Raw genomic sequence first — 24,611 nt, forward strand, 5'->3', positions numbered from 1 at the left:
ATTTCAGAAAAATCTATAAACTCTTGCACTATCATTTTGTTGGAAAAAATTTAAGGGTTATACCAACTTTGTAGCCGCTGGATTGCATCATAAAACAAGTTGATAGAGATGTGTAAATCATGGCAGACTGGCTCTGCGACAGGTTTGACATAAAACTTGCCGCAGAAAGACTGAGTACTGGCTTCAGGCCTGAAAAAAATTAAAATGTGCGGCGGCCATGTTTGATGATATGGAGAAAATATTGGATCCGAAAATACCAGTTGCCGTTGACAGGATAGATGAAATGGCAAATTCTACGAATCTCCCCTGACTTTATCCCAGAAGACTAATAAAAAAATATCTGATTAAAAGCAAAAGAATGTTTTAAAACTAATTACCAACTGGGTGCAGTAATTCAAAATGAAAAAATGTTAAATTTACAAGAAACTAATTTAACCTTTCCATTTTTACTGAGCTGTTCAGAAACAATACCGACACTCTGACATTGAGTTCAAGAATCTACTTTAACATTGCAATTTTAACTTAATACAATGCCATACATGTGCATCACCAGATCCCAGGGTGTCAGTTTGAATGTTATTGGCATACAATCAGACAACTGCCAAGTATGGTGTGTCCTGGCAGAGTTCCAAATCTCTCACTGATACTATCACGTTATAATGAGCACTATACAATAATACTTCTATCTTCCATGGTCAATAAAATTGAGATCGTTGTTTCCACTCTTATGTTAAATAAATGTCACTGATTTTTAATCATACAACTTCATGTACAGCCTGCCTCGTGATGAGAAAATCTGTGTGCTGGCAATATCATGTTTTCACTTTCCTGGATTAGCTCATATCAATTTATACATAAACAAGTTTATAAATGAGGGGCCATCCGTGGTATGTTGAACAAGCTGTAGTAAAGTGCAATTCTGTCTTGCATGGAGTCTGAGTCAATACATGGCTATATTAAATGGCCAGATTTTTACTTTTTTTGCTTTTTACAGTTTTGTTATTCTACTCCCCAAATCTTGTTGAGATATACAGTATTCAGCTTGTCAGCTCAGCCTGTACATGTGTAGACTGCATTGTTATTGTTGACAAGCTGAATACTGAGATACCCAGTATTCAGCTTGTCAACTCAGCCTGCATGTGTAGACTGCATTGTTATTGTTGACAAGCTGAATACTGAGATACCCAGTATTCAGCTTGTCAACTCAGCCTGTACATGTGTAGACTGCATTGTTATTGTTGACAAGCTGAATACTGAGATACCCAGTATTCAGCTTGTCAACTCAGCCTGTACATGTGTAGACTGCATTGTTATTGTTGACAAGCTGAATACTGAGATACCCAGTATTCAGCTTGTCAACTCAGCCTGTACATGTGTAGACTGCATTGTTATTGTTGACAAGCTGAATACTGAGATACCCAGTATTCAGCTTGTCAACTCAGCCTGTACATGTGTAGACTGCATTGTTATTGTTGACAAGCTGAATACTGAGATACACAGTATTCAGCTTGACAACTCAGCCTGTACATGTGTAGACTGCATTGTTATTGTTGACAAGCTGAATACTGAGATACCCAGTATTCAGCTTGTCAACTCAGCCTGTACATGTGTAGACTGCATTGTTATTGTTGACAAGCTGAATACTGAGATACCCAGTATTCAGCCCAGTATTCAGCTGGTCAACTCAGCCTGTACATGTGTAGACTGCATTGTAATTGTTGACAAGCTGAATACTGAGATACACAGTATTCAGCTTGTCAGCTCAGCCTGTACATGTGTAGACTGCATTGTTATTGTTGACAAGCTGAATACTGAGATACCCAGTATTCAGCTTGTCAGCTCAGCCTGTACATGTGTAGACTGCATTGTTATTGTTGACAAGATAATTCTGGTCCGGATTAGAATTGAAGTGTAAAGCATATCTGACCAGTGCACTTGTACAAATTTAGGTTCTATGTTGGTAAGCTAAATACTAGTACTTTAGGTGTTTTGATTCACATTTCGGAACGGAATATGAACTTGCAATTGACATACAAAATATATATACTGAAAACAAATGCATCAAAGATACAGATAATCTTTTTACATCTACTCTACAAATTGGTAAAAATTATGTCGCACCAAAATTTTGTAGGGAAAAAATTACAGCACTCAAAGGGTTAACCCTTTTAGTGCCGTATTTTTTCCCACCAAAATTTTAGTGCTACATTTTACCATTTTTTATGAATTTTCCTGTAATTTTTTTGATAATTTTGAACAAAATGGACAATACATATCATTGGCTACAGCTTATAATCAAAATTTTGGCAAAAACCTGAAAAAATTGACTGGGGTATATTTTGTAAAGGTGACAAAAATTGACTTTGGCGCTCAAAGGGTTAAATGTATGGCTGTGTCATGATGCCACATCTTGTAACTAAGGAGGGATGCGTATGACAACTAAAAGTAACATTGCTACAACAATAATTTGCAGCATGTACTGCTGAAATTAAAATGTTCTGCCTCAAGTACATCTATATAGACTCTCCTCAATAGTTTCTAATAGGTCATTTATAAAACCTTTGAAGATGGCACTGTGGTTATAAAAGTTTTGTTTTAAATAATTTATCATGCATGATATTTCTACGACACCAATCATGAAAACAGGAAAGGCTGTTGGGAGAAATTTATTTGCAAATACCTCACTGTGCCTTCCGACCATCAGAAATTTGGAAGTGCAAAATTTTCAGAAATCACCCCATGAAGTATGCTGTATATACATCACGTCGTAGTTTTGTGTTACATTTGATAGCTGTTAACAGCTTTCACAAGTCCAACAATTTTAAAAAAGTGCGCCTGAAAATATTCCTCAGCAACTTACCTATTACTTAAAGGTGCCCTTCTCAATCCCAGGTTCTCGCATTAGCGAATGTGTTAATAGCCCATTAACAGTTTGTCAACCTTTTGTTTTCCATTAAATATTTCATCAAGTAACTAATATTCATATTAGATAAATCTGATAATCGAGTGGGGACTTTAAAGATTTTGGTCAGCTATGATCGTGTGTAAGAGTACAATTGGTCCATGAGACATCACATGACCCTGTCACCAAACCATGCTATTGGCCAGCTGTAATTATATGCAAATGTACAACAAAACCCCTCACAAGATACTCTTGAGGAATATAGGTACATTATGCATTGTCCACAGTATCATCATACACTGACTATTTGAAGGAACAGAAATACTTTCCTTGGATTGTCTCGGCAATTAAGACAAGGCGCAGTGGGTTGTACACTGTATGAACCAATCAATTTCCACAATAATTTTGTGAAACTAAATGAATGCCTTCTCACGGTAAATACATACACATCATGAGAGAGAAATGAAGAAATTATACTGTTTCAGGATACTTGTCGCATTGAGATGACAAGTACTTGATCACTGAGTGAAAAAACCAATGGTGAAGTATTTGTTGTGCAATTTATCAAACAAAAGTTAAAAAGCCAGGAAAAGTAAAGAGGCATATTTCGTAGATGTTACACAATGTCTAAGATCTTGATGTTTGCTATTGATAACATGGACAGGAAATGGGCAACAATATCATTTTATTTTCGGCTGAATCTTAAAACCAAGTCTCCTGCATCTTTGTACCCTTACTGAGATTTGGCAGTATTTTATTAAACACTTTAAATTGCTATGCTATGGAAAATTGCCAAAAAATGGTCTATCATAGGGTCATCAAACATGTCCTGAAATAGAATGCACTCTGGGGACAGATATTTAGACTCCCAAAATTTTACAATATTCTTTAGGCCTACCACTTGTTTAGGCTCATTTTGAAGGATATAGGATAACAAAAGCTTTCACTGGCTTATTTTTGTGAAAAAATTGGAATTTCATTTTCCCCCATAGAGATAACACAGGGATACTTGCCAATTTGAATTTCAAATATTGGTAAATCTTAGGTAATCCGTTTCTCTAGTTCCAAAATTTGCATGGTGACCCCCAATTTTATTCCTGATTTTGAAAGAGAATGATATATATGTTTGCTTGTGAGGAAAGTTTTAGCAAAAGTTTAAATCTTTCATTTCCGAGGGGCGAACATTTGCAAATGAATGACAAAAGGGCAGCAGTTAATGAAAAAACACTAATATTGCGGAAGAAACCAACATGTATGTACGTATCAGATGATAAAAATGTCAAAATGTACACATACCTGCTCAACACATTATTTAATGTTATGTATAAGACCCAGTAACACGGAATAAACATTCTCCATAATTCGTTCAAAGTTGTAGATGTCAATTTGTTATTCACACGACCTACTTTTGGGCTAATCTCAGATTTTGATGAAATAAGCCAGAGTTATTCAATCAAAGAGTGGCAAAAAGAGACGTGTGTACGACCGCCATTGAAACTGCAAGCCTATTTTAATTTATGACATAAAAGTTAAGCCACCTGTCAAAGAATGTCAGAGTTCATCCACTCTTCTGAACCAGCGGAACCTTGTTCATGATAAGGAGTCACGTAGACTCCATCAGGTGATGTGTTAAATGAAGTTATTAAAAAGTGTTGGTACCAGCTGGGGGGTTGTTTTTGATTCCTATGATGAACTGGCTGGGTAAACAGCGCACCTTGTTCGTGTCAATGGTACTTGCTGTACAGGGATATCAGGGTTTCTGAGTTATCGATCTTATCTCACAAACAGCCAGTACTGCGTAGGTCGAACATCTGACCAGCAGCAGATGGGGCGCATAGGCTGGTACAACTTGACTCTATTTGGACACCAGTTTACATGGCAAAAGATGGATTCCAGAATTATCAGGCTCCAAGATTGATGATATCGACTACTTTAAGGTAGAACGCACCTCAGGGCCAGGCGTTCGGACTCTCAAACTTTTACAATTCTCTTCTGATATACCACATGTGGGGGTTCATTTTAAAGCTCTTGGTGAAAGAAAACTTTTCACCGGCTTACTTTTTCGAAATTCGAAAATTTTTATTTTTCTCCATAGAGTTAACACAGGGATGACGGCCATTTTGAATTTCTAATATCGGTAAATCTTGGGTAATTTGTTTCTCTAGTACCAAAATTTACAAGGTGACTCCCTATTTTTATTCTTGATTTTGAAAGAGAATGATTAAAAGATTCCTAGAGGAAAGTTAGAGCAAAAGTTTAAGTCTTTCACTTTCGAGGCGCATACTACCTTAATATCCCTTTTGACAAATGGGTGGCAGCATCACAAAGTGACGGCATCTGGCTTCTTATCTATAACAGCCTAACCTCACAGAAAACAAAAAATATTTTACTGCAGATCTGGCTTCAAATCTGTAACATGCTAACCCTATGTGGTAAAATTAGGTACCAGCATCAAAAACTGATCATTTTAACATATGGAGGTTGCCGTTGAGTTCAGCTATTTATAACATAACACTCCTGCACAGACAAGTTAAAACTGAAATCTTGCCTGGAACTGTGCCTGTTTGGTCGGCATCTCACCCTGTATTGCTTGAAAAATAACATTTCTTTACAGACATATTACTCTTTCTGATCAAATATTCTCTACTTTTCAACTCAGAACAATATTTCAAATTCGAATTGTGTCTATTTGGTCAAAACTTCATTATTACATTTCACACGTACATGTATCTCCTAAAATCAATTAAATGAAAGTTCGGTAACTTTAAAATTTATGGTTGGAAAAAGATACCGAATCTGTAAATATATAATATGAGAATTACTGGTTTCATGAATAGAAATGATACTATTATCTATGACAGGTTCATGAGGATACGCATTCATTTCTCTCTAAAGGCCCCTGTTTATTGACATCATAAGATTTGTCCAACAGAAAATTCATTCAGTTGACAACAAATTTCCATGGAGGACGAACTATTGACAAAGTGCTAGTGAGCACTTCACACATCCATTACTGCAAGAACCTGGATTGGAAAGGCCACCTGCTCAGTCATGAACATTTAAAGCTCTACAGGTTTCTTGAGCAGGTGTCTTCCATCTTGAATTTGAGAAGATTATGAGAGACCAGGAAACAGATTACAGATAGATTATCACCAACAAAAAAGTGAAATCAGGTACGTTGACATGTGATGAGGTCTCGACTTTTTTGTCTAAACATTAGACATATATGTAAAATGTGCATCTTGGTGGTCAAGACAAGGTCTTGAACTTATTGAAATTTGTTTGAAGAAAATTTCAACTTGTCTAGCTTTCAAAAAACAAGAGAAAACATGTTTTTTTTTTAATGATGCATTTTCCTTCTTCTTGGGGAATTGAGTTGCTCTGTACTTGATGTACCAAATTTGGCATCTACTTGGGGGGGCATTTTATTATTTTCAAAGAATACAATTTTAATGAAATTGCAATTCTCTCTCTGCTGTGAAAAGTCCAGATATGCTGTACACCATGGTAATTAAGCGATGGCCCCGATTTTTAGGTGAGGAGTTCCACTTTTTTCACGGACAAAAATTTGATTTTACCAAATTTTTATGATGGAAGGCTTGAAGAACATGTGCAGTGAGATTTCGATAGCTTCCACATTTCTGCTTCCCTCTCCAAAGTCATATCTGAGTCCCAAGGTAAAAACGACCTTGGACATCATGGTACAAGCCCAGGATACCACCAATCAACATCAACCATAGACCCTGGAGCAAGAGCCCTCTCGCTTCAGGGTCTATGCAGCAACAAATACCCCTGACTAATAGCAAAGGAAAACAATGGTCAAAACACTTGTCTGGGCCTTTTGATGGCCAATAGCACTGCACATACATAGTCCGCCAATAATCCTTTAATTCAAATATTTTCTTGCTGACAGGAAAGCCTAGTAACTGCTTTGGATTAGAGGTGACATAGCTTGAATTGTTTATAATTTATAATTGTAAAGCCTTATAACATACTTGAAGCAACGCTGACTTCAACATGTTATTGCCATAGACCAACTGCTGACCTGTATTGAAAGGTCATGCAGTTCACCATGTGACCTCAAAAGGTCATGTATTTCACTGTGTCACCTTCGACTCACAAGTATTGCACCATCAATTCAGGAAGCTAAATCGAGTTGACTTTCCTTTTGAGGTGCAACTTCAACGAAAACAAAAATAACATGATTCAAGACGAAGTATGATAAATTAGCAAATCATTTCCTTCAACATGTTTTGAAAAAAGAAAATAATTTATATTCAGAAACTGTTCAATGTAGCTGAATTCACCTTAATATACATGCAAAGCAAATCACAGTATCAACTTTACTGTTAGAAGCACTATAGTAGCATCGGAACTCTCTCTCTCTCTCTCAAAAAACCCCTTTTTTATACAGGGTATAGTGTTATCATATTTATACATACACAATTATGCTTTGTTTTGTCAGGAAGTACTATAATATCACACAGTAGATTTCAGTGATAACCCCATCTGTAACATGTATAGTATTATTTTGACCTCTCTGGAGCTAACGTGTGTGCGCATTATCTGAATAGTTGAGTTTCCTAGCGATGGTATCTATGGCCACTTCTCAGTCTATTAAGCCTGGGTCAATGTTTATCAGGATGATCAACTTGGGAGATAGGCAAGCAGGCATCATGTTTCGAATAACAGGCACCACCAGGGCGATAATTTACATCGGCGATCGATACAGCAAGATTGTTATAGTACCAATGCGACTTGCAGAGTACCTGACTAGGTGTTGAAAAATCCCAGAAGGATAAATATACACCTTTAGTAGTATATTCACCATATCATCAGAAACTACTTTCAAACATCCTGTTATTTCATTGACAGCAGTATGGCAGGAATCTTGCAGCCTCCCAAACAGTTTAACATTTCCATACCCTTTCCCAGTTACTGTAGCGATTTTGACTTTTCTACAGCAAATTTGAAATTGAGGTTGTGTCAAATTTTCACTGTGAATAGGCTGCTAGTATTTATTGTGATAATTTTTTCTATAAAAAAAATGGATGCATTGCAACTGCTCCCAGTGCAAGCATACAAGTACAAAATGGGATAAAGGACTTGTCTCAAAGGCTGCTTCAGGCTTTTTGCAAAATTTCACGTTGCCATGCAATCATATTTGACTGGCAAACAATGTTATCGAAAAGAGGGATTTTAAGTGCAAACATCTATAAACCCTGCGCTGAGGAAAATTTGTCATTGAACCCTGGGGTAAAGCTTAACAAAAGTTGCAACAGTGAAACGAAAACTACATTAAAACGAACACAGTTACATGTACATGAGAGGATTATGTACTTTGTGTAGTTTATACAATGGATACTAATTTGAATTGGCAAAATTTATGGTATATATATATATATATATATATATATATATATATATATATATATATATATATATATATATATACACACACACACACACACACACACACACACACACACACACACACACACACACACTGCAGAAGTTGAACACTATTCAGTGTTATTGCTTTATTCGCATGTAGCCTACTTAATCAGAGAAATGTGACAATTGAAAGAACAAATTTCACTGAAACATTTTAATCGCTTGCAAAAAGTAATTTTGTATCAAAATTTAGAAAGGACTCTTTTAACAAGCAGAATACATTTCAAATTTCCACTGTCGCCATAAAAATAAGTTTGAAGTTAAACAAAACCTTGAAACAAGAACAGAGCAATAAAGCATGTTTTCTGCCTCTCAAATACGACTCATATCAAATTATGTGATATATTTATGGATGGGTATAAAAAACGTGACCAAGTGTAGCTATAAAATTGATATTATTCTTGTATCTTTTCCATATTCATTCATGTTACCTGATGTTTTTCACAGAGGACTCTCCCTCTTTCGAATTCACGTGCACAATATCTTTTTGGTAGAATATGCTCCAGGAACAGATATTTGGACTCAAAAACTTTCACAATGCTTTTTTCTTGAACCACTTGTGAGGGCTCACAGCAAAGCTGCTAGAGTAACTAGAGAATTTACCGGCTAATTTCTGTTAAATTATAAATTTTAAGTTTTCCTCAGAGAGTTGGCGTAGGGATGGTGGCCATCTGGAATATCAAATATCGGTAAATTTAAGGTAATTTTTTTCCATGGTACCAAAATTCGCACTGGTCCCCAATTTTTATGCTTGATTTTGAAAGAGAATGGCCCACAGTTAAAACTTTAAGAGCATTAAAATGCATGGTTCATGCAAATTGGCACAAATCTATATCATAAGAGTGGCATGCCAGATATTTTAAGTCGTAGAACATCAGTGGCATTATGCAGTATTGTACAATGGTTTTTGCTTGGTTGCCTAATCAAAATCAGAGATTTGATACCAGAGATATATGTGACCATATTAAGGTGTAAATTATTGCATCATGTATAGATATATCAGACCACATTCCTTTACGGTGTAAATTATCCTGATACATAGATTTATAAATATAATATTAGGACCACATTCCTTTAAGGTGTAAATTATTGCAACGTGTATGTGACGAGGATCTGTTGCCACACATGTGGAAGAATTTGACTAATGTCACAGAATTGCAACTGTCATGATCTTATAAGTTATAAGCAGTCGTCATTCAAGATTCTGATACCAATACCATCATCATAATACAATGACTCATTATCTGTAGTGTTTGAGAAGGTCACAGACTGATCACTTTGTCTAAATGACAGAATTTGAATTAATCAATGAAATGTTTTCTTTGTGAAACGATCAATGCAAAAAGTTTTGTGAACCAATGAAATGCCTTCTTTCTGAAATGGTCTCACTTAGATGGACCAATGAACTTCAGCCAACAGCCTATTTTCTGGAATGGCCTCTCCAAAAACTCTATAGATGGATCATTGACCTTAAGAATGAGGGTCTATTGACAGACCAATGAAATGCCTTCTTTCTGAAATGGTCTTGCTTAGATGGACCAATAACAGCCTGTTTTCTGGAATGGCCTTTCCAGAAAAATCTGATGGACCATACATGTATAGACCCTCGAGAATGAGAGTCTATGTATGGACCAATGCAATGCCTTCTTTCTCAGCGATTCAATGTGCATCATGATTTCGAAACACTCTATACATTTTAACAATAGCAAAAGGGGAGGATTAGCATTGCCTATGGCTGTGAAAGAAAAATCTTTTCTGACAACCTCTGTCTATCATCACACTTTCACTAAAGATATTGATTAGGGGTTGGTACTGCAACTTCCAAAGACCATGTGTCAGACCTATAAAGCAACAGCCGGCTGGCCACATTTAACGTGTATGAAAGAAACATGTTGACAGTTTGGAAATGACTATAATTGAGTGTCATTAAGCACCATTTGCCCTCTCATTGTATTGAACCATTGCGTTCAGAATGTATCCCTCATCTGCAACCGCTTAAAAAAAGGACAAAACTCATATCATTCTTCACCTTGCTATTAAAAAAAAATTGATGACCCCGGTTTTTAACCTGTTCACCCCCGATACCCTGTGTAGACAGGTCCATGCTCAGCTATTGACCACAATGGGTTTGGGTCAAACCATGGTGGTGAAAGGGTACAATGTCTCTGCAATGTGGTTCAGCATCGCCTGAATCCAACCAAAAGCCATCCAACCTGTTTACCAGCAAGCTGTGTAATTACGGAAGGTCCAATTGGCCACTGTAACCAAGCCGGCATGAATCTCCAATGAAGCACATCCAGTTAATTGTCACTCATCTATCTCCACAACAACGTTTTTTTTTCACACCTGTGGGCCACCTTTAATCCCCCTTTTTACGCCCATAGAATACCGCTCAGGTCCACAACTGATGAAAAACTGTTCTTTGACACCCTCAGAATACAAAATATCTGTATTTAATTTTCATGAGAAAGTGTGTGCATGATCAACTCAGTTCATTCTAATGGCACGGATGCGATATCATAAACACCTTGTGGGAACGTGATCAGTGCATGTACAAGGAGAGATAGCATACATACATTAATAAAAAATCATGACAAAGATAATCAATGAAAGAAAACTCATTCTAGTCGCATCAGTGTGAATTTTTGATATATTTAAGAAAAGTGTACCCAGTTCCAAGGACTTCAAAGGGGTTGCACACTTGCACAATCTTGAAGCTTTGCATTCTTGTCTCACAATATGTAAACAAAACTAACAAACCAATGAACAACTCCTACACCGAAACCAGAGAAAAGGAACATTATTGACTTTTTTGACAAATCTTGCGAGAAAATTCACCGCAAACAAATTATCCCATCCAATCGAGTATTACATGTCATATTATAACAGTGCAGTTCTGTAAAAAATCAAGTATTCTGACGGCTCCCCACCATCAGTTGCAATCGTACCATCATCATTACAGCTTTAAATTTCCATTTTAGATTTGCATTTCCTGTTCACAATTTTATTGAAATATTCTGACCGAGCAACAGGATGAATGAAAGTCACTGTTTTGCAGATTAAAACTGGTCGGGTGTAATTGAAAATCAATAAAAGTCACCAGATTGGCAAATGAAAAATGATCCAATGACAGTTTAGTGAAACTGGCAAATTCAAAATAATCTGCAAATGTAGTTCAATGAAAGCCACTACACTAGAAGTGAAAATAATCAAGTAAAATAGTGCTTAGCCGGCAAAATTGACTGAAGCAGAACTTTCCAACTTATAGCCATCAGCATTATGAAGCTACATCTTATTTTATTGAATTTTAGTATATCCTGTGACACCTTTTTTCTAGTGACTGTTAACTGTATTATGCAATTCTTGTCACGACATCGTTCCTGTACTCTGAGTTGAGGTCATCTAAACATGGGTTCAGGGAGGCCTAGATATAAAACCTGACATTCCCTGTTTTCTGTAATGAATTCCATCTTTCAAGTGTAATGTAGGAGGCATCATTATCCCCCATTATTGGGAAACAGTGCGATCTCTCTACTGATTCCGCATGTATACAAGATCGAGACCACGACAATGCACTCCCTTTCACACAAGTTTCCCCGTGGCAGCTTTAAACTATATCAGGGGAAAAAAAACTGATATGAAATATTTCTCTTTGCGAATGTAACCCAGAACACGTTTACGGCATAAACTATCTTGGATCAATATGTCAGGCTCTACTGTTGTATATGTGTCAATGGTTTTCAATGGGCAAGACACAGTGTTCTATTCCATGGTACTAAATATGGGTGTAAATTGACAACGTTTGTATTGTGCATATCAGTTTATACCTGTCCCCATGTAAATTTAAAAGGGAAGGAAAATATTCAAGTGAAATTAAATATTAATTTTTATTTTCATAAAAAATATTATAAGGATTTTTTCTATAGATTAACATGTCAGCTTTGATTTTTGAGCGAGCCGAGCATCTTGTCAACTAAAATATTGGAAAATGTCAATATTATTGAAAACTGGCACAGTTTAAGTATTATGCATGCCTACAGTACTGTGTGATTGCTAATTAACTCCGCATACACTATAGTCTTCAACCCTGTTTGGGGGAAAGACACAAGTTTTAAACATGTTCACACCACTCTGTGACTACACAATTGCAATACAGGGTCAACTGGCATGATTGAAGGTGTGCACGTGAATGGGAAGGTACAGACAAGTTCTGTCATCGAGAAAATTATATGCCATAAAGCAAGAAATTTTATGAATTGTGCTTCTCAAAGGGCAGAAAGCCAGGGTCAAACTCTCTGATCAGTGCAATTCTTGGCTGGTCTACAGCTTGTTTGGATTAACTTGTACAAAAAATTTAGTTTTAAACCGATTTGTTCTGTGAAACTTTTCACATTTTTCGGCCAAATCAGAAAATATGGCAGCCATTTTGATTTTCCAATCTCGCTAAATTTGCAGTAATTCACTTTTTTGAGCAAATGACTTTGCACATATCACCCCTGATTTCTACTCTAATATGATTATGAAAGGAGACGGTCAAATGCTTCCTCCAGCAAACTGTGGTTTTACGTTTGAAATATTTGCTTTCGAGCAGCATATATATTAGCATTATGCAACCAACAAATTCCTAAAAAGTTAACTATCGCTATTAAACAGTAAGTGAAAAACGATTGCCAACATATGGCATGCACACAATAAGAGGCTCAAAATACTGTGGTCAGCGTCACCCATTCTAACAAAAGCTCTTTGAAAAATATCAATTTAGGTGAACAAACGTCCCCCTGGAGAGGAATGCACAGCTGACATTTCAAAGAAAAAAACTCAATTTGCAATAAAAACACATTAACAGTGTTGAAGCACATCAAGTAGTACCTCTCTGCATTCACAAACAAACAGGCACCTCTCGATCCAATTTTGAAACTCGCTTCTGATCGCGGTTTATTCCCAAGAATTTAGACTCAAATGCACAGATGTACAATATGTACAAAGGAAAACCTCATGGGTTATACTCTACCATTTCCAAATTTAAGACTATAATAAAAAAAAATATTTTCGGTACGATGTCTAGATTTTATGAGCATTCATACATGAATGATATGAATGCATATGGCAGACTATATTTTTCAAAATCAAGAAGTGCTGATGGAAAGTGCCGGTTTACGCCGATCACATGGTTGACCAAAATTTGACAATCATAATACCAAATATTTTTATGTTCGGAGAAACAATTATATAATTATGCAAGGCAGTTTTTCAACATTTTTATCTGCCAGAAATGAGGGAGGTGTTTTGAACATTTGTTGTGACAAAATTCGAGTGCCTGGACTTGGAAGACATCAAAACACAATAGATGTCCTTGTACCATTCATTCTGGTTGATAGTACTGTTCTGAAATGAGTCATTCTTTAAGCTACAATAACAGTGTTAACAACATTAAAGACCCGATGTTTTGTAAGTCAACTTTCTTTCATGGCATGTCTATTGAAACAAAATTTAAAGAAAGAAAGGTTTATGGTAGCGCGAGACAAACTTCCAAACAACAAGAATTTTATTGATGTAATCATGTTATCCAATTGTGATAGTCCCCTAAAAAACGCCTGTGAACTTTTAATGACCCTTTACTGGCAAAATTCTGCAACTGGCTAAACTCTCATTTTTAAGCCAGATTCAAACTTTTCAACAGGATACTGCTGAGAAGCTTATAACTTACATTCCAAAATCTCAAACATACACTCAATTGAATCTACTTGTCAATTATTCATAACTGAAATATTTTTAGGATGTTTGCTAATGTAGATATGTCTTCAATTGAAGTACAGAAAACATGTGTGGAAGAACGCATTTTTTGAATCCATCTTCAGTATGAGATAATTCTTTTTTTTTGGATTAGACACATTCATGCACTGATACATTGTACAGTAATCCTGACTTTTAAAAGAATTTTTTAAAACACATATCATACGACTTTGTTGATAAATTATTCTGGTACATTTGGATTTTTCTAAAAGCTAACTTCATGAATGATATTTAGAGAATCTGAGAGTCCAGGAGGTTGACAGATTCATCACAAAAACCGACGATCCAACAAAACATGATGAAAATGATATGGAATGTCGTGATAATAAAAAAAATAAACATCACATTCTTTAACAAATTGCGGATTTGATTTTGAGAAACAAATAATTGAAAGTTCTGAAATTTTCTGTTATTTAGATATATTAATATATCTTTTCATAGAGTTGGTTTTTTGTAAATAATAACTTTTTCACAATGAAACAGCAGGGTATCTTAAATGACAAATTTCTGATGTACCGTGGATATCACCCAGTAAGAGCGTGCAATATTTGAATGAGAAAAATTATTGACATGGTATCCGCATGGTGTGTTGCGAGTGCAAAGTTTGTTAAGTATCTCTGACAAAGAAATTACAAGAGAATCAAGCTGCTATTCAGAATTTACACAGAAGGGCTGGAACAGGGAAATAAATTGTAGCAGAGTATTTCAATTTTAATGGCAATATTTCAGTCAATTGGCTCGGTGAAAAATGCAGACGTTTGGGTGGTCCTGCTTATTTTAACATTTAACAGTCTCTGCAGGTCTGACTTTCAGTGATCTTTTTATGCTGAAGAAAAACAAACATACCGATATCAAAATTATTATACATGATCCATACTGCGGCAGCAGTACCGCTATTTGAACTGTCTAATGCGACCACTGTGATGGCAAATTTCCTACATGTTGTTTCCTTCAACAGATTTCTACCCAGAATGCATCTGTGTGTGACTAACAGCAATTTCGACCCCCTTAAAAGCCTGGTTCTCAATTTCTGCGAAAAAGTTCCCTTGTAGTGCAAATAGATTATGTTTCGCTCTTGTTTGTTTAGCTTTTTAGGAACATGAAGGAGTAATTTGCAATCACATGTACTATGATGTGTCTTCCCACAGAATGCATTTTGCGCACTTCGAGCGGAAAAATCTACAATGGCATGTTGTGTTGGGGCCATTATTGGGACAAGGTGAAGATTGAAACCGCATGATGCCAGCAAAGTCATCCAATAGCTGTCAAATATTGTAGTCATGTGACTAGTTCCTACCAATAGGCAATCACACCCAAAGTCCACTGTCTGATATGAGATTGCCGTACATACAAAACCGTTATTGAGCGAAAATAAAACACTGGGGCTGACATTTTGGCATATGTCAAAAACCCTCAGTGCCGCACTGAAACTTTCACTGAAAGACATTAGAGCGATGGTATTTGCACTCACAGAACAGTTAAAATTCCTCACACCCTTCTGGAAAAAAGTACGGCCATCAGCTAAACCTATCGAATCCATCACGAGCAGCTGTAAGGTACAACAATCAAACGCGTACATCAAAATTATCTCGACTAAACGAGTAAATTGGATACCCGAAGTTCGTGCTCATCAGATCTTACTCATAATTACACAAAACCTAGTAGAAGTAAATGGTAATAGCAGTATGAGTTGGAATCTTGTCATGTTACACAGAATTGGCCACAGGGTGGCTATAAACGGCTATCCTACAGTCACCAGCTCATGGCCTGTGTGATCTCCGGCAGCTTAACTCTTTGAGTGCTGTTCAGTGTTTCCCACCAAAATTTTACTGCATCATTTTACCAGTTTTTGTAAATTTTTCTGTAATTTTTTGATAATAATTTTGGACCAAATGGACACCAAATTTCATTGACAACAATTTTTATCAAACTTTGGGCAAAAATCTGAAAAAAATTTGACGGGGGGGTATATTTTAGAAAGGCGAGAAAAATTGACTTTGGCCCTCATAGGGTTAATTAGGATACTGCATCACACATATCTGAATAAAAATAAAATACTGACAAAGATGATATGAAACCCTATCATAAAATGGCCATGATCTGAATGAAATGTAAAGAATGTCACACTTACAAAAACTCCTTCACTAGAATGATATTCTACAGATATGTTTATAAGAACTATGGAGACATTCAGTGTATGTATTCATTTTTTACGGTAATAGCGATATTTTATCATATCCTACAACACATCAATTGCCGCCGGTGAACCATGAGGAAAATCCTACAATTCCAACAATATCACTAGGAAATAAAGATGTTGATTGAAAATGCTATTTAAAAATATCTACATGATTAATCATGTCGACTGAATGAAGATTCATGAAACTGAGTGGATGTCAAAATCACCTGTATGTTTACTTTACACATTTGAATATGTAGCTGCCATTGCAAAGAAAAACGAGTATTGTAGGATTATTTTCTGGTTGCTAGATTGGAAAATTTTCACAAACTCCAAGTGGCTAATGCATCCCTGTATATGTTATCTATAATGGACTGTAGAATAGAACAAAAGTATTGTCAGAACTCAACACATTTTAGGTATTGTATTTAATCTTTGCTGGGAGTGGAAACACAATATGTGCCGTGTGCTTGATTTACCTCTCTTCCCACATTTTTTTTCCTCATGGGAGATTATTCATCAATGACAAAAAACAAGGAATAAAAATCACTGAAATACAGGTATGTTTTCATAAATGCTTAGATCTTGCAATCAATACCAACTCTTTCCTTTTCTTGAGCTTAAAGGCTCCACCTGATTATCAAGCATTGAGAACACACTGAAACAAACATTAAACAGCCACGTTGTCACATGACTGAACATATGACAATATCTCAATTTCTTTTCAGAGAAGCAAGATTAAGAAATTTTTCTATCGCAAACTTGCCTTTTAGGTTCAAATTACAGAACTGATGATGGTCAACCTACAAAGCATCATGGGAACACAGCATTAAACTGCAGTAGAAAAATTAATTTTATGTGATTGAATATTTATTATTAAATTTCATACACATACATCACCATGGAAATCCGCTTGAGGATTTTTTCGAAAATCATATAACTATGCAATAGTAAGGAAGGGACAAAATGAATTCCGGAGGATTCTCTGAAATACAAAAGAGGTTGAGGAGGATATGAGCTCTTCACTTACCAGCTACCCGAAGCTTAGCGCTACTAAATATTGTTCCGTACTCATTACTTGCAAAACACTGATACATCCCTTCGTCCGACTGCTTCTTTCGATGCACAATCGTTGAAAAGTAAAGCGAGCCATTCCTGACAAAGTTGCGAACGCTATTCTTAATGTTCTGGCCATCTTTCTTCCATGTGATCCTGATGGGAGGCACTCCTTCCGCCGAACATTCCCACACAAATGGTTGGTTTTTTGTAACTATGATCACATCATGAGGTTCTACTGTGAATTTTAAAGTTTCTATGCTAAATACTCCTGAAAGGAAAAAAAAATTACAATAAAGTCAAATGTGAGTAAAACTGAACCACAAGTTAAAAAACTGTAAAACTGCAGAACTTCTGTGATGTCACAGTGTCCACTGGTTAACCAGAAAGTTACTTACTGTCAACCGTAGAAATATTGTTTATGGATTTTTTAGCACGGGGCAAGTAAAATTTTGACATATGTAAGAAAGGACATACTGAAAACAGGAATCTCAACAATGGAAATGAGAAGACCAGTAACTTTTGTAAAATTTGACGACTTTGTCGTTCAAATCGAACTGTGATTTTTAACCCTTTGTGTGCTGTAATTTTTCCCATCAAAATTTTAGTGCAACATTTTACCAATTGTCATGAATTTTTCTGTAATTAAATCGACAATTTTGGACCACATTGACATCACTTTACAAGGCCTACAGTTTTTGATCAAAATATTTGAAAAAATCTAAAAAAAAAGTGGCTGGGTTATATTTTATGAAGGAGACAAAAATTGACATTGGCATTCAAAGGGTTAGAAGCATGAGGAACAACAATTTAAAAAAAGATTCATGCAATCTGAATGCAAATTCAGACGGTTTAATGCAAAAATGAACTGTCAGTATGTGTAGTCATCAATGCAAAGTCACAGCAAATCTCCCAATGCAAAACAAAGGGCAAACTATATAAGGATGTATTTACAAACAATACAGTGGCACATCTATTTGTAAATTGGATCAATAAATTAATGCTGAAAGAAACCACATGATTTGATCAAAGAATTAAAGAGCTCAGATAAAAACTTCCAAGAAAAGTAAAACAATACATTTAACAATGCCAGATATAGTCACAGTCCTAACTCTGAAAACCTTTCCACGAGCAAATGGACTACTGGGAATCAAAAATGACTAAAATATGCCAGAGTCTGTATTCAGGAACATTTATAATACGAGAGACGGGAATGAGTGGAAGCTGCAGAAAAACAGCTTGATGGATGGTACTGGAAATTTTCCTTGGCTTGTTGACCCTCACAGCATATCAATGGCTTGTTTTCCGGACATCAATTTTCCCTGTGAAATTAGAATGCTGGGCACTTATGATCATGACGTACACATATGTGTACTACAACCGCAGATTCTGGAAAGAGATCTTTGGTACAGCCAAGCGATACTAACACGCATCCTTTTAGTATATGCAGAGCTATCACTAACAACAAACATGACCGTAAGCAGCGTTACAGGAGCATGCATGTAAAGCATGAGTGTGTAGCTTGGAGACACGGAATAAGTAACTGACATAGCCGAATTAAACAGAGTAAAACTATCATCTACACTTCTCATCGCCCGTCAACGCAAAACTATATCAAAACATTTTATGTTGTGAGTGTGATGAACAGCAGTAAGCAAAGGGCTGGCATGGTGAAGGGCCTCGCCATAATCTGTAATCATGTGTTGTGTTGGATAAAACGAAGGGTTGGGACCTTTGATAAGGGCCACCTAGGCTCTTATTTGTCATAGTTATTCAATCAACTCGGGTTTTTGGTGTCATGAATAGCGTTTTTGACTTGGGTCTTTGCGTTCGGCTCTGCGGGGCTTAAAACGGGCGCCAACTTCGCGAGATGTTGGCGGTGATGATACGGCACCAACAACACGCAATGTGTAAAGAGAGCGCCCCGTCGACGCTCCAGCCACATAGCGGTTTAGCAAGCCGGGCTGAATAAAATTGAATGGCCCGTCGTGTTATCGGCTTCGAAAACAACATTGGCCTCTACACAGTTATTACTCGGCTGGAGAAACAGTCAAAAATGGAGACATGCAGCTCAGCGCTGTTCGGCCTCGAAGACGGAGATGAGCCATTGCGTTCGGTACTCTCCCGAAATTCTGCTCACAGCGCTCGACCTTAGCATGAACTTGAGCTTGCGATTGTGTCCTCAGTTCACCTCGAACACAAACAAATCAATTCATTCATTGTCATTGTAAAAAAGACGATCAAAACATGTTAAAATGCAAGGAAAATTGGCGTGTTGCCTTACGATAAGTGTGTGGCTTTCTATCTAGGGCAAGGTATTTCAATGTCATATCCACTATCCATAAACACGATCTGAACTCGAACGAACTCGGCCCCTCTTCTTCACAGTGTTGCGGGGTCCATTGCGGCAAACGCTCGCGCATAGCATGAAATCCTGCCAATTTTACCATTAAAATATCACCTACCTGTCGATAAAAGAACACAGAGAAAGAGAGTTAGCCACGATATGGGAACTGAAGGTTGGTGCGCCATAAATAACCGTACATTGGAGCAAGTTTGTAGATAAAAACTTTATATGACTGTATAGCCCTCTGTAACGATCGGTGGAGGAATACAATGTCCTGGTCGAGCTACTCACTACGCATCGCCGCGCCAGTAACATTGATGCATCCGCGTAAACAATTTGTAATGCGTTTCTCTCGTCGCGGCTACTCTATTTTCAAAGTAAACGAGTTCTACACAACAGATAGGGCAGATCCGGCGTGTAAATGCACTTTTCATGTGTTGTATTATAATCCCATTTATTACTCCGCTCACAGACCCACTTTTCTGTCTTCGGAGGGAACAATGCACTATATTTTTATCAGCGGTCGGCCTGCGCCTGAGCGCCACTTGTCGTGAACCGTTGGCCATTGATATAAGCGATGGCCTACCGACGGAACACTATCTCAGCTTAAAAAGTTTAATAGTTACAGTGCTTGCAAACATCCTAAAATATTATTGTATTGATATAGGTAAATAAGAATGTAGCATTATAACAGGCCGTTCGGCTGTTGACAGCAATGTAAAGTGAAACTCAAACTCTCTCTCTCTCTCTCTCTCTCTCTCTCTCTCTCTCTCTCTCTCTCTCTCTCACACACACACACACACACACACACACACACACACACACACACACGTGCACACACCTTATAGACAAATATAACGCTTATACATAGAGATCTATATGGGGCCATGACACGCCTGTACACATACAAAATGGGAAAAATATTTGCGTAATTATGTTTGAATAGCTTTAGTTATGTGAGAGGTTTGTTCAAAATTATTCCTGTGGTCTAGATTTACAGGAACATTTTTCAAACAACCCCCTGCTGCCGAAAATGTTTTCTCCAAAATCATCCATCCCATCTCACCCCCGAAATCGAACGTTCTCCCGTAGGCATCTCGTTCTACCTCCAAGCTCCGAAGTTTACCATGCAGAATTTTGAAAGCTATAGGCCTACACTGGAGTTAACTAGGCACCTGTTATCAAACGAACGGTGAAACCTGTACGAAGTACAGTCAACGACCTCTCCTTACCACAGCTAAGAATTTAAAAAAAAACATCCATGTTCCACCAACGCCAGCGATTAGTAAAAGTAAAATACTCGTGACTAATTAAAGCACTGCCAGACGGTATGTTTTTAGGTGCATATAGTCTACGAAGACTGATTATTTCTCCTTTCCGTTTGCTTAATTCATATTATATGTGCACACTTTTTTCCATCTTGCGTGACATTGAAATATTAACTTAGGTTTTTGTTGGTTAATAGGCCTATGTTATGCCAATGTGTGCTGACTGCCTTGTGTGGCGCGACATAAATTCATCCGACGAAAGTGACATTTTGATTGCGTAGTCCATAAAAAAGTCATTGGTTAAATGTGTCTGCAAATTCATAGTGTAGGAAGGTTTTCAAAAGTTCCAAGCTGTGGGCATGAGGTATTCGTGATGTCATTTCAGACCCAAATTAGTATGGCTTCTTCCTGAGCACTTGAATCTGTCTTCAATAAAGCAGGCCCAAGTATTGTTTCGATGCTTTTACAAAAGTTCGAAGCGCGCCAACGAAAAACTAACAAAACTTGCCCGAAACAGAAAAAACACGGTAGGCCTAGTCGTCCGCAGATGATTCACCCAATCGGCGATCTCTTGAATTGTGATTTAATATTGCTAATGATGACCACCATTACAAAGAAACATACTCTCTCTCTCTCTCTCTCTCTCTCTCTCTCTCTCTCTCTCTCTCATTGCGAAAAGGCAAACCAACATAAGTGTTATTTCAAAAGGACATATAAACCAGGCTTGATGATGAAAATATTTTGTTACAAATGCAAGACATTTATATTAGAAACCTGCAAGATGTCGTCATATCGAGCTTGAACTAAAATAATAAGTCTTATCTCCATGGTCTTCTAGAACGTCCTAGAGAGGCAGGAAAAGTGATCGTATCTGAACCAGTTGCCGGCTTAACGAAAAAAAGGGATTAAGATAGTACTCGCCTCGAAACTGAAAGGCTTAAAATTTTTCCTCAAACTTAAAGGCCTAGGGAAACTTTCAAGCAAACTCTTACCAAGGTCACCATGCAAATTTTGGTACTAGAGAAAACAATTCCCTAAAATTTGCCGATATTTGAAATTCAAAGTGGCAGCCGTCGTCCCAGGAGGAATTTTTCTTTTTTTCGATTTTCACAAAAATAATCCTTGGCCGGTGAAAACTGTATTTACCCACTGAGTTTCAAAATGTGCTCCCACAAGGGGTAGGCCTAAACCAAAGAGTATTGCAAAAAGTTCGAATATCTGCCCCGGTGGCACATTCTACCTTACGGGAAGAAAGTTTGTTTCTAGTTCGTGACAATAAATGATTCTGTAATCTTGAAACTTTGTATGTACCGTTATTTTACACGAATGTAGAGATTTCTTGAAATCCCCATACAAGTTTTAAGCCAATATATCATAGACAGCTCGTGATATTTGACTTCTTCGAATCGATGTTCTCGAAGAGTTGATACCATGACCGTTTACTGGGATCAGAAGTATTTTCCTCCCTGTCCGTCCCAGATTATTGTCATTATTGTTATGGAAACTGAACAGATTTCATCGTTTTGATTTTGTGTGTTTCGCGTTTGCAGTTGTCACGTTTACGACAAGTTTAGTATTTCATACGCATTACACTTTCAGTGGCTGTAACTTTTAATGTCTTAACTTCTGCTTCATTTTTTTTCCTCTTGAGTGAAATACAGCTTCCTAGAATTTGCCCCATTTCAGCATGTGTGTATAATGGCCACAGCGCTAGCGTTTATCAGAATTCTTAAATTCAGACTATAAAAATACATTTATTAACAACAATACTGAGGCTGAGGCTATTATAATTTGGATTTCATCATACTAGTCTTTAGAAGAGGCGATAGGGTTGTTTTCTACGAAATGAATTGTCCCCCAAATTTAAGGCTCTTCTCCCTATAATCAAATGTAATCGATTTAGGCTTGTACTAAACCTACATAACACACCGATGTACTTTGCATATTGCGAACTTTTTTTGCAATTTTTTGGAGTAAAAACAAATCAAACAGTCAAAATTTATTTTAAAAAATCGGATTTTAGGTACAACTGTACTGAATTCCATATATCATCGGACTGTCGTCGAAGTTCGATGGGCAGCGCACAGAAAGAAAAGGTTATTAGTTCAGGCGCATGAGGGCGATATGCAACTAGCAAAGTAACAAGTAACCAATAAGCCATGGTGCATGGTGCCCTATAACATGATAACCTTATTCCGTTTTTATATGCCATCATATGGCAACGAATAGTAGAAGAAATGCAGTGAGAAGATAGAAAAATGGCAATGTGCGATCACCGAAAAATAGCAAATATGAAGAATTTAAAAAAGAACAAACAGGGACAGAAGAGAACGCAATGAACAAACAAACCCGTGCACACTTGTTTATTACGGGAGAGCTTCATTAACTTTGGAATACCCCACTTCCCTACTTTGTTATCAGAGGATTAATTTCACAGACCTGCCTTTCCTACAATGGCATCAGTTGGATAAGATAAACGTAACAATGGAACATTAACACCTTGGGGGATTAAAAATCTTCTGTTTGTCACCGGAGTTGATCAGGCAAGGACCCAGGTTTCAGGTACCATGCAAGTTAACGATGCAGTCTTTCCCTAATGAAACGTCTTGTACACCTTGTCATGAACTCAACTCAGCCAATACTGAAATTTTAGAGCGCTTCCGAGTGAATGAACAGAGGAGGGTTGCATTTGGTCGATTCAAAACACCTATACGCCATTAGATATTATGTTTTCACACTATCTGGACTGCAAAAATTGAGCACTACTGAAAACGGCAGACGGCGATCGGAAATGTTAAACTCTCTGAGATTCGGATCGCGTTTGTCTTGAGACATGTACACTCGCTCAGTAATTAGAGAAAGATGCGCTAATCGATCTCAATAATAATATAAAATGATCGCAGGAACCGCTTAACTAGCTGCCAAATTTATCTGGTGACATATTGATTTTTTTGTCATAATGTCACCCTCACATATAAGTCTTACTGTAAGAGAAAAATAACGAAATTTTTTGGTAAAAAATTGTGGCTCGATAACCCTTAACTGCGCTGAAATTTATGTTTTTAAGAAACAAACCTATGCTCTCAAAGATTTCTTTCGGGTCCGTTCATTCTCTGTTTGCCTCGGTGTCTATAAAAGAACATGACAATTATTGTTGTAAATGGAATATCTCATAAATTTTTCTACCATAGAAACGGCATTTGATTTGGTTTGGTTTGATATGATATAAATTATTTGATACAATATAGTACGATACAGAATGTACTCTCAAAAGGAAAGAAATTATTTGTGATTTTGATAACACAAAACATTTACAAATCATTTCCACCGTCTCGGTGGCGCAGTTAACCTATGTTACAGGTCAAGTTCACCGATGCTGCTGAAAATGACTTCAAACGCCCAACTCAAAATGATTTATGATAACGATGTGCACTGATACAAAAATTAAAGCAATAACAAACTTGGAAAATATTTAGTTATGACATATGCATATCTTCTAGATCTTTATTGACACATAAGTGTCCACATTGTGAATATAACAGGGTGCTTGAATGTGGCTGGGTGTGAAAAGGATTGTTAGAAAGTAAATATCTCTTTCCTCGCCGCTGTCCT

The 24,611-nt window shown here is 36.9% G+C and overlaps 1 protein-coding gene across 2 annotated transcripts in view; it reads right to left on the bottom strand.

The window, feature by feature from the left end:
* The window catches only part of LOC139117046 (protogenin-like), a 155,698-nt gene extending 135,655 nt beyond the window's left edge, over positions 1-20,043 (bottom strand). The window contains exons 1-2 of one of the 2 annotated variants that reach the window (XM_070679865.1): positions 19,850-20,043; positions 17,359-17,655 (exon numbers count right to left, since the gene is read on the bottom strand). In XM_070679865.1, the coding sequence (XP_070535966.1) occupies positions 17,359-17,655; positions 19,850-19,916 (364 nt within the window). In that variant the 5' untranslated portion in view covers positions 19,917-20,043. The remainder of the gene's footprint in view (positions 1-17,358; positions 17,656-19,849) is intronic. The other variant, XM_070679866.1, reaches the window with a different exon arrangement.
* Positions 20,044-24,611: the final 4,568 nt, after the last annotated feature.

The sequence above is a fragment of the Ptychodera flava genome, chromosome 18 (genome assembly GCF_041260155.1).
Source record: "Ptychodera flava strain L36383 chromosome 18, AS_Pfla_20210202, whole genome shotgun sequence".
NCBI classification, from domain to species: Eukaryota; Metazoa; Hemichordata; class Enteropneusta; family Ptychoderidae; genus Ptychodera; species Ptychodera flava.